This window comes from Vulpes vulpes, chromosome 16 (genome assembly GCF_048418805.1).
Source record: "Vulpes vulpes isolate BD-2025 chromosome 16, VulVul3, whole genome shotgun sequence".
Taxonomy (NCBI): domain Eukaryota; kingdom Metazoa; phylum Chordata; class Mammalia; order Carnivora; family Canidae; genus Vulpes; species Vulpes vulpes.
In genome coordinates, this window is record NC_132795.1 from 24315629 (window position 1) to 24327842 (window position 12214).

Here is a 12214-nt window from a genome sequence, read left to right on the forward strand (position 1 = left end):
TTCACGTTGGTGGGTCCTTTTTTCTTTACTAAACATGATTTATTGCTTCTGCGAATGACAAAGAAGCTTTGGAAGATCACTATGCTCCACTGCATCACTTTCGGCCTTTTCTTTTTTTTTCACATTTGTTTACCTATATTACAAAGGCAGGAAAGTGCAGCTGTTTTATTTCCCATTATGGAGAGTCTGGGTTGAAAATGGTTATCACGGTGAATTCATTCTCCTGTGATAAAAGGTAATGCTTCTCCATTCTGACTCATTGTTTAGAAGTAACATGAAATCATTGTTAGGTGTAGGGGGTTGCTTCCTAAATTCTTGATGGTTTTGAAAGAAAATTTTAGGAAAAATGATGAAACCATCACTAAAAGTTTTAATCATGTAATAATCATTAGATACGTTGGTCATGAAATTGAAAATGTTACATCAAACTCTTTAATGCATTGATTTATTAGCTTGGGAAAGGGGATTTCAGGAACTTTAAATCCTTGCAATATTGCATTCCTCTAAGATGTTCAGGATGTTTTTGTGTTAGCAGAGTTTAAAGCTGGAGCTATCATTTCATCTTGGCCTTCACTTCACCAAAAACAGCTCTTTCTGAAGATAGCCCAGCACTTGACCTCTACCGTCTTAATGATGTTTTCCCTGTCTTTCTAGTAATGTGGAATGTATAAAACTCTTGCAGAGCAGCGGAGCAGATTTCCATAAAAAGGACAAGTGTGGGAGGTATGTAAACAGGGAACTCTGTTTCGAGTGCCTAAGTAAAAGGAGTGGGGAGCAGTCCATCTGGAAACCATGTTATATTGAAATGGTAAACAGGGAAGCTAGCTGGGGAGATTCCAACCTCAGAAGGAAATCCTTCTTTGTAGGGAAACACCAACAAAGCAGGCACAAACCCCAAGGAAAGCATCTCCTCTCTCGCAGCTTCTGTTTAGAAGGGCCAATTGTGTCTTTTCTTCTTTCCATTTTTTTCCATAGCATCTCTTTACCCCTCCTCTCCACATGCACCCTGGCTCTTGGAGTTGCAATAGATTTCTTCTCTTACCAGCCTACCTAGGATAACACCTACTCACCCTTCCCAATTTATGTCAAGTAGCACCTACCACCTCTGGCATGCTGGCCCTCTTCTCTGCAACCCGAGCACACATCACACTGTTCTGGTGGACTCTTTGTTTCTTGTCTCTTCTCTCACCTGACCATGGGGCTTCTAAGCACCAGGAGTGGGTATCATTTTCTCTTTAACTATGGGCTCTGCCAAATGGTTGATACCTAATAATTTTCAGTCTAATTAATTAAAACACAAAGAGTCTACTACATGAAATGCTTATAGTTTACCAGGGGTGTTTTTGGATGAGAGAGGAGAAAGTCAACTAGTAAAAGAACCCATGCATTGACTGCAAAGTATTAAAGAGTGGTACTTGAAAATTAATAAATAGTTCTTGAAATAAAGTTATTTTATTTCTAGTATTCCATTTGGTTGTTATTCCTTAAATATTGGCTAGGCACACAGATAAACTTTCAAATAATTGAGGACTAAAAATAAGTAATATAAAATGAATTGCTTCATATCCCTGTAATGCCTTGCTCTTTGCATGATGTATATATGTCCTTTATATTACCCACTTGGTTTTTCATAGTACCCCTGAGATAAATGGGGCTACTTACTATTCTTTTTAGAGCTTATAAAAACTAAATTTGTTATACATGCAATAAATTTACATGCACATGTAAAATTAAAATTCTAGGAATTTTAGACCTAGAATAGACATTAGGGGACAGGCGCTTGCAGGTCATTATTGAAGTGAAAACAAAGAAGTCTAGGCCAAGAAGGGGGATGTGGTTTGGTGCAGCTTACAGATCTACCCGGACTAGAACCCAGGGCTTCTAACTCCTTGGATATTGTTCCTCCCATTAACCTACATCCCTGTCCCCAAGGGGCTTGTAGTTCAATGGAGAAGATGAGACAATACCTCTTTACCAAGAGGTAAAGTCAGGACAATATGAGATGAGAGCTCCAGAGAGACCCAGACAGGAACTATATAATCTCAGACAAAAGGGAAAGAGAACTTCTGGAACTTAAGAAGCTTTGGGGTTTTAATGGTTTTAATGGTTTAATGGTTCAGGAGAAGACATTCTAGGGAAGAAAATGACGTGGGGAAAGATAGGGGAGATGTGGACATGACTGGAAAACCTCAGGAAATCCCATTTGGATGCAGTGATGGGTTCATATAGGGGAGAGAGAGAAACTTCATGAAGGTAGTTTGGGCCCAGCTTGGAAAGGTCTTCAATTCCAGATTAAGGAATCAAGGCTTTGCTCAATAGAGAGGACCTGCAGCTTTAGAAGAAGATGTTGCATGTGGGTATCAGACTTTAGAAACCCCAGTTATTTATTCATACCAACTAGAAATTAGATGGAAGTTTGATTAGAGCTCAGGAGGCCAATAGGGATGGTATTACAATAGTCCAAAAGAGCCCTAGTGTAGACCTAAACCAGGATAGGTACGAGGAATACTAGGAATGGAAAGAAAGGATTGATCTCCAGGTAGATGGTCTTGTCTGAGGCCAATCTGTTTGTGGGCTCCGCTTCAACTTATAAAGTCAAAGGAAGGCATGTCCCCTGGTCTCCACACTCTGAGAGCTGAAGAGCCGTCCCCACTCCCAGGAATACTGCTAATGCTGCTGATCGCCGGAGGGAGGGGGTGCAGTTCTGTTTTTCAGATGAGTGAAGTAATAAATTGCTGTCTGTTTTTCAGGACTCCTTTGCACTATGCAGCTGCAAATTGTCATTTCCACTGTATTGAGACATTAGTGACCACAGGGGCCAACGTTAATGAAACAGATGACTGGGGACGGACAGCTTTGCACTATGCTGCCGCATCAGACATGGATAGAAAGTAAAAACAGCCTTGCTCAAATTTCCTTTTGGGGATATGACTGGGGAGGGAGAGGATTTGCTAAGAATTCTTCATTCTGCCTTATGGAAACTGTGAATGAAGAATCTCTCTCATCCAGACCCAGAGGAGTCAGAATTGCCTCATCTCTGACGCCGGGCTTTCCCATTCTGCTCTCTTAATGTTTGATTATTATTTGTCACTGCCCCATTGTTTCTTTCCTCTGGTCTTTGGGGTGAATGCCAAGTAGGGCTGTCAAGCCCAGGTTTTTGGTTCATTCAGAATCGATTGTAATTTATTTTGTCATATCCTACAGTTTTCATCATTGCCACTTAAGCGCTTCATTTGCCCTCGAACTTACATTTGCTAATAAATACGTCACGTGGCAGAAGTATCCTGCTATGTAAAGCCCAATAGCCTTCAAATGCAATATGTGTAAAATGGGCACCAGTGTTCCAAACCTGGGCACGAATGCTCTTTCAGGAGCTGGAGGACAGGAAGTTGGATGCCCCAGATATGTTGGGATTCTAGGTGTCCAGGAATAGAAAGCAGAAGTAAGTGAACAGTTCAGGTGGGAAAGGAAGGAGAGGTGCCTGCCTATAGTTTATGAGATTGTTCTCAAAGACTCGAGGACCAGGGCCTCCTTCATAGGAATGCTTTATGGTGACCCTGTTTGGAGAACTATTGACTTACTTGGGGCGCTGTGCTATGGAATTGATTCTGGGTCAGCGCTGAATTCTTCTATTATACTTTCAGAGACTTTACAGTGACCCACAGTAAGAAATACATTTTACATCATGACCCAGTGTACATACTCAAATATGTATGTTTTAAATATATATATGTGTGTGTATATATATGTATATATATATATATATAAAGGAAGAAAATATTCACAAAATCATATTTACCTTTACTAAGTGTGATGCATTCTGTTATTTTCTCTCTTATTTTTTTTTAAAGCAACGAAATACTGCAACCCACTAAACTGATTTCACAATTTTTTAATGGATTATGATCCATATTGCCAGTCTGGAAAACACTGTTTATTCATTTACTCATGAGAGACACAGAGAGAGAGGCAGAGATATAGGCAGAGGGAGAAGCAGGCTCCCTGCAAGGAGCCCAATGCAGGACTCGATCCTAGGACCCCAGGACCATGACTTAAGCCGAAGGCAGACGCTCAACCACTGAGCCACTCAGGTGTCCCTGGAAAACATCGTTTATATTTCTCTTTATATGCATATAATATTGGCAAGTCTGATGTAACTGCACTCAGGACCTCATAGCCAGGCAGGTTATTAATTCAACAAACATTTATTGAGCATCTATTCCATAGTAGGCTCTATGCTGTTCACTTAGAAAGAATGGAGGAACAAGTATCCTTCATGTGTTAAGAGCTGAAAAACGAATCCTAGGTGATGAAGAATTGCTCTGGCAGTTGAGGGGTGACTAGAACCCCATTCCTGGATAAATGAGATGCTAAACTGTCAAGAGGCAGCAAGGAATGTGGTAGGAATCAGGAAAGTTCCAACTACATCACTTCCTATTTACTTGGGGAGTTTAGGGTATTTATGGAAGGGTGGACAACTTGATGTCTCACTCGCTAATACCTGGTAGAAGTTCTAGGGAAGTCATGTTCTCAATTGGGTTCCTTGGGAGAGAATAGATTTACTGGAAGGCGTGTAAGAGAACCACATATATCCCCAGTAAAAAATTAATAGTGCTTATTTTGGGTTGGGGGTAAAGTCATTGAGATATAAGTTGTATCAAATTCATTAACAACTTGACCATTAAAGTAAATAATTGTATTTTTTTCCTTTCCCTTATGCTGAGAAGTAAGACTATCTTAGGAAATGCCCACGAAAATTCAGAAGAACTTGAAAGAGCCAGAGAGCTGAAGGAAAAGGAAGCCGCATTGTAAGTTTCTTCTCAGTCTAAAGCCCAAGATGTGGTTACTGATGCTTGTCTGCTTTTCTGGGCTGCCACGTAGCCAGCCTTACTATTTTGGGGCTTTATTTGGGATCTTGAGGAAGTAACATGGGCTTGCCTTTAACAAAGAAGAAATGATTCTTTTAATATGTCCTCTAATTATGCTATTTTCACACAAGGAACTCTTCCTAAAATTGAAACCTTTGATGAGACCATCACTGGGATGGGTCAGCAGTTTCCAGGAATAGGTTTCTTGGATGTCATTTTTGACTCTGCCATGTATCATATGCCTCAGGCAACATTTTAAGCCTCCTCTTGGGGCCTTAGGCTATCCTCTAATGATCTGGATATAACTACTTAGGAGGTTATAGAAATAGATGTTTTGAGATTTCAATGTGAAGTACACTGGCTGTGCACTTCCCTCCTTCCCCAACACACACATCAGCTCACCGACAGCTGCCCCTGTCCCACCTCATCCCACCTGCCTCTCTCTGGCTTCTGATAGAGACTTAGCCAGGACTGTGACAAGGGCTGGAGTTACTGCCATCACCTGGGGGTGCTGAGTGCAGGAAGGTCTAATGCTTTGTCCCTTGAGAGTCCTTCCTGTGCAACAAGGCATGGCGCCAAGGTCATGCTCTGCCCAGTGGAGAGTCCAACGGGTCACTGGTGTGTAGGGACTGTTTGTTAAATAAATGAACAAATGAGTGAGTGCTGCCCACACTTTGTGTCCTGCTCTGTGGGACCTGGAGGATGGAGCGCTCTGAGTCTGTACGCACACAGTTCTTAACTTACTTATTCTCTTCTCCAGCTGTCGAAGGAACCAATTTCTCTGTGACCTAAAGGCTTATGTCCCCTCTAGGCTCTTCCCACTGCCCACATGGGCTCTCCTCCCATGTCCAGATTATGGTGGGAGGGGGAAGTTATAGAATGTGGCCCTGATACGGGTGGTGGGACATAACTTTGGCTGTTCCTAGGGTGCAGACAGGACCCATAGCCATGCGTAAAGCAGACCAAGGTTTTACCCTGATATTGGAAACTTAATGATATTCAAAGAAAGTTAAGGATATTCAAAGATATTCAAACCTAACAATATTCAGAGATAGGATTTTAAGCACCTCAGCAAATGCCACCTTCTCAGTGAAATGTAAGTGTGCCCTGTGCCAGGGAAACCCTCTTATTGCTGATGGGGTGGAGGGGAGAAGGACAAGCAGAAGGCTGGGAATCACCTTGCCTGAGAGCTCTTTCATGCAGAGGCTATACCCCTCATCCAAATATATTTCTGACTTAATGTGCATGTCTTGATTTTATAGCTTAGGTCCCAAAATTGCTAGCCATGACCCTGGGAGGAGAAAAGACAAGCATTCTTAGTTAAAACCAGAATTTATGGAAACAACATGGAAAAACTATGGAGAATATTCAAATTCTACAGTACTGTTGTTTTTTCTGTTGGTAGTACAGCCATATCCTGGGGTAAATAACTCTTTGGGGGCAACTCCAGGTGTTTTCCAAATTGCATATTAAATTTGCCAGCTGATTTTTAGAATGTAATTCTTTCAGAAGCTAGGGATTGTGTGTCCACTAGAATGCTATTCCTATTGAATGATTTTTGTTCCAAGAGCCGAATTCAGTTTAAAATGAGTCATACTAAGGATCCTGTCCATGGGCATTTAATTACCAAAAAAAAAAAAAAAAAAAAAGACTTCCTTTTAAGGGGCAAATTACCAAAGACAGCATGATATTAGAACTCCAATATTAGTTTGATTTATTATGGAACATTTTATGGATAAATCATGTGAGAGGTAGATATTTGCTTTAAAAAATTATGTCTTTCATCAGCTGCTCTAGAAATTAAAATATCTGATTTAATTGTGTTTATGTGTGATTTATTTACTCCTTTGCCTTATGCCAAAAGATAGGTGAAAAACTTTTAAAGTTTTTGAGTCATAGAATGATGTATGAAGTGTTGAATCACTATATTGTATACCTGGAACTAATAAAACACCATATTTTACCTAACTGGAATTAAAATAAAAACTTAAAAAGAAAAGTAAAAACAAAACCAAAAATAGTGTTTAAGTAAACTATAGAAATTTTCCCTGGGAAGGGAAAGAGGCATTCAGATCCAGGAAATAGAGAGATCCCCCCCTAAAATCAACAAAACCCGATCAACACCTCGACATTTAATAGTGAAGCTTGCAAATTCCAAAGATAAGGAGAAGATCCTTAAAGCAGCAAGAGAAAAAAAGTCCCTGACTTTTATGGGGAGGAATATTAGGGTAACAGCAGACCTCTCCACAGAGACCTGGCAGGCCAGAAAGGGCTGGCAGGATATATTCAGGGTCCTAAATGAGAAGAACATGCAACCAAGAATACTCTATCCAGCAAGGCTCTCATTCAAAATGGAAGGAGAGATAAAGAGCTTCCAAGACAGGCAGGAACTGAAAGAATATGTAACCTCCAAACCAGCTCTGCAAGAAATTTTAAGGGGGACTCTTAAAACTCCCCTTTAAGAAGAAGTTCAGTGGAACAATCCACAAAAACAAGGACTGAATAGATATGACGACACTAAACTCATATCTATCAATAGTAACTCTGAACGGTGAATGGGCTTAATGACCCCATCAAAAGGCGCAGGGTTTCAGACTGGATTAAAAAGCAGGACCCATCTATTTGCTGTCTACAAGAGACTCATTTTAGACAGAAGGACACCTACAACCTGAAAATAAAAGGTTGGAGAACCATTTACCATTCAAATGGTCCTCAAAAGAAAGCAGGGGTAGCCATCCTTTTATCAGATAAATTAAAATTTACCCTGAAGACTATAGTGAGAGATGAAGAGGGACACTATCTCATACTCAAAGGATCTATCCAACAAGAAGACTTAACAATTCTCAATATATATGCCCCAAATGTGGGAGCTGCCAAATATTTAAACCAATTAATAACCAAACTGAAGAAATACTTTGATAATAATACACTTATACTTGGTGATTTCAATCTAGCTCTTTCTATACTAGATAGGTCTTCTAAGCACAACATATCCAAAGAAACGAGAGCTTTAAATGATACACTGGACCAGATGAATTTCACAGATATCTACAGAACTTTACATCCAAACTCAACTGAATACACATTCTTCTCAAGTGCACATGGAACTTTCTCCAGAATAGACCACATACTGGGTCACAAATCGGGTCTGAACCGATACCAAAAGATCGGGATAGTCCCCTGTATATTCTCCGACCATAATGCCTTGAAATTAGAACTTAATCACAACAAGAAGTTTGGAAGGACCACAAACACATGGAGGTTAAGGACCATCCTGCTAAAAGATGAAAAGGTCAACCAGGAAATTAAGGAAGAATTGAGAAGATTCATGGAAACTAATGAGAATGAAGATACAACCGTTCAAAATCTTTGGGACGCAGCAAAAGCAGTCCTGAGGGGGAAATACATCGCAATACAAGCATCCATTCAAAAACTGGAAAGAACTCAAATTCAAAAGCTCACCTTACACATAAAGGAACTAGAGAAAAAGCAACAAATGGACCCCACCCCCAGCAGAAGAAGACAGTTAATTAAAATTCGAGCAGAACTAAATGATATCGAGACCAAAAGAACTGTGGAACAGATCAACAGAACCAGGAGTTGGTTCTTTGAAAGAATTAATAAGATAGATAAACCATTAGCCAACCTTATTAAAAAGAAGAGAGAGAAGACTCAAATTAATAAAATCATGAATGAGAAAGGAGAGATCACTACCAACACCAAGGAAATACAAACGATTCTAAAAACATATTATGAACAGCTGTATGCCAATAAATTAGGAAATCTAGAAGAAATGGATGCATTCCTGGAAAGCCACAAACTACCAAAACTGGAGCAGGAAGAAATAGAAAACCTGAACAGGCCAATAACCAGGGAGGAAATTGAAGCAGTCATCAAAAACCTCCCGAGACACAAGACTCCAGGGCCAGATGGCTTCCCAGGGGAATTCTATCAAACGTTTAAAGAAGAAATCATACCTATTCTACTAAAGCTGTTTGGAAAGATAGAAAGAGATGGAGTACTGCCAAATTCGTTCTATGAGGCCAGCATCACCTTAATTCCGAAACCAGACAAAGACCCCACCAAAAAGGAGAATTACAGACCAATATCCCTGATGAACATGGATGCAAAAATTCTCAACAAGATACTAGCCAATAGGATCCAACAACACATTAAGAAAATTATTCACCATGACCAAGTAGGATTTATCCCTGGGACACAAGGCTGGTTCAACACTCGTAAAACCATCAATGTGATTCATCATATCAGCAAGAGAAAAACCAAGAACCATATGATCCTCTCATTGGATGCAGAGAAAGCATTTGACAAAATACAGCATCCATTCCTGATCAAAATACTTCAGAGTGTTGGGATAGAGGGAACTTTCCTCGACATCTTAAAAGCCATTTACGAAAAGCCCACAGCAAATATCATTCTCAATGGGGAAGCACTGGGAGCCTTTCCCCTAAGATCAGGAACAAGACAGGGATGTCCACTCTCACCACTGCTGTTCAACATAGTTCTGGAAGTCCTCGCCTCAGCAATCAGACAACAAAAAGACATTAAAGGCATTCAAATTGGCAAAGAAGAAGTCAAACTCTCCCTCTTCGCCGATGACATGATACTCTACATAGAAAACCCAAAAGCCTCCACCCCAAGATTGCTAGAACTCATACAGCAATTTGGTAGCGTGGCAGGATACAAAATCAATGCCCAGAAATCAATGGCATTTCTATACACTAACAATGAGACTGAAGAAAGAGAAATTAAGGAGTCAATCCCATTTACAATTGCTCCCAAAAGCATAAGATACCTAGGAATAAACCTTACCAAGGAGGTGAAGGATCTATACCCTAAAAACTATAGAACACTTCTGAAAGAAATTGAGGAAGACACAAAGAGATGGAAAAATATTCCATGCTCATGGATTGGCAGAATTAATATTGTGAAAATGTCAATGTTACCCAGGGCAATTTACACGTTTAATGCAATCCCTATCAAAATACCATGGACTTTCTTCAGAGAGTTAGAACAAATTATTTTAAGATTTGTGTGGAATCAGAAAAGACCCCGAATAGCCAGGGGAATTTTAAAAAAGAAAACCATAGCTGGGGGCATCACAATGCCAGATTTCAGGTTGTACTACAAAGCTGTGGTCATCAAGACAGTGTGGTACTGGCACAAAAATAGACACATAGATCAATGGAACAGAATAGAGAACCCAGAAGTGGACCCTGAAATGTATGGTCATCTAATATTCGATAAAGGAGGAAAGACTATCCATTGGAAGAAAGACAGTCTCTTCAGTAAATGGTGCTGGGAAAATTGGACATCCACATGCAGAAGAATGAAACTGGACCACTCTCTTTCACCATACACAAAGATAAACTCAAAATGGATGAGAGATCTAAATGTGAGACAAGAGTCCATCAAAATCCTAGAGGAGAACACAGGCAACACCCTTTTTGAACTCGGCCACAGTAACTTCTTGCAAGATACATCCACAAAGGCAAAAGAAACAAAAGCAAAAATGAACTATTGGGACTTCATCAAGATAAGAAGCTTTTGCACAGCAAAGGATACAGTCAAAAAAACTAAAAGACAACCTACAGAATGGGAGAGGATATTTGCAAACGACATATCAGATAAAGGGCTAGTTTCCAAAATCTATAAAGAACTTATTAAACTCAACACCAAAGAAACAAACAATCCAATCATGAAATGGGCAAAAGACATGAAGAGAAATCTCACAGAGGAAGACATGGACATGGCCAACATGCACATGAGAAAATGCTCTGCATCACTTGCCATCAGGGAAATACAAATCAAAACCACAATGAGATACCACCTCACACCAGTGAGAATGGGGAAAATTAACAAGGCAGGAAACAACAAATGTTGGAGAGGATGTGGAGAAAAGGGAACCCTCTTACACTGTTGGTGGGAATGTGAACTGGTGCAGCCACTCTGGAAAACTGTGTGGAGGTTCCTCAAAGAGTTAAAAATAGACCTGCCCTACGACCCAGCAATTGCACTGTTGGGGATTTACCCCAAAGATTCAGATGCAACGAAACGTCGGGACACCTGCACCCCGATGTTTCTATCAGCAATGGCCACAATAGCTAAACTGTGGAAGGAGCCTCGGTGTCCATTGAAAGATGAATGGATAAAGAAGATGTGGTTTATGTATACAATGGAATATTACTCAGCGATTAGAAACGACAAATACCCACCATTTGCTTCAACGTGGATGGAACTGGAGGGTATTATGCTGAGTGAAATAAGTCAATCGGAGAAGGACAAGCAGTGTATGTTCTCATTCATTTGGGGAATATAAATAATAGTGAAAGGGAATATAAAGGAAGGGAGAAGAAATGTTGGGAAATATCAGGAAGGGAGACAGAACATAAAGACTCCTAACTCGGGGAAATGAACTAGGGGTGGTGGAAGGGGGGAGGAGGGCGGGTGTTGGAGGGGAATGGGTGACGGGCACTGAGGGGGACACTTGACGGGATGAGCACTGGGTGTTTTTCTGTATGTTGGTAAATTGAACACCAATAAAAATTAATTTAAAAAATAAAAAAAAAAGAAATTTTCCCTTAGAAGGCCTAATTTAATGTATATGCTTCTATTGCATATTTTTAATTTAAGTATGATTTGAGTATAGGAGAATTTTGATTTGAATGTGAAATTGAATCAGCTTGACCTTGTAAAGGACATATTTGTCCCACTGTCACAGATATAAAACTGAAATTATCTTGTTTTTTTTTCCCTTGTTGTTGATTCTTGTTGTTGTTTTCTTATTCTTTCTATCTTTTATTTTCCAACCTTTTCATTGATGGTAGAGTCTCCAATAGCAAGGCTAAGATTAAATCCCATTCTCTTGTTGCAAATGGCCTGACCACTTCTTTGTCAATTTTGAGACTTCATCTTTTGGGCATGGAGCTCTAAAACTCCTTATTTCAGTAATCACGGGTTCTGTACTTTAAGGTGAAAAGGAAAAAATAGGTCAGAAAGACAAATATTATATGATTTCACTTATGTGTGGCATCTAAAAACAAAACAAATGAAAAAACAAACAAACAAAATAACTAGACATAGATTCACAAATGCAGAGAACAAACTCGTGGTTGCTGGAGGGGACATGGTGGAAGGATGAGCTAAATAGATGAAGGGCATTAGAGGTACAGATTTCTAGTTGTAAGATAAATAAGTCATGAAGATGAAAAGTACAGCATAGGGAATACTGTCAATAACATTGTAATAACATTGTATGGTGACAGAGGGTGACTACACTTAAATATATAGAATTGTGAAATCACTGTGTTGTACACCTGAAACTAATA

General features: G+C 39.8%; 1 protein-coding gene across 6 annotated transcripts in view; it reads left to right on the plus strand.

Moving 5' to 3' along the window:
• The window catches only part of ANKRD44 (ankyrin repeat domain 44), a 327787-nt gene that overhangs the window by 210091 nt on the left and 105482 nt on the right, over window positions 1-12214 (plus strand). For all 6 annotated transcript variants that reach the window (XM_072741290.1, XM_026002615.2, XM_026002617.2 and 3 more), the window contains exons 13-15: window positions 655-723; window positions 2751-2891; window positions 4728-4808. In XM_072741290.1, the coding sequence (XP_072597391.1) occupies window positions 655-723; window positions 2751-2891; window positions 4728-4808 (291 nt within the window). The remainder of the gene's footprint in view (window positions 1-654; window positions 724-2750; window positions 2892-4727; window positions 4809-12214) is intronic.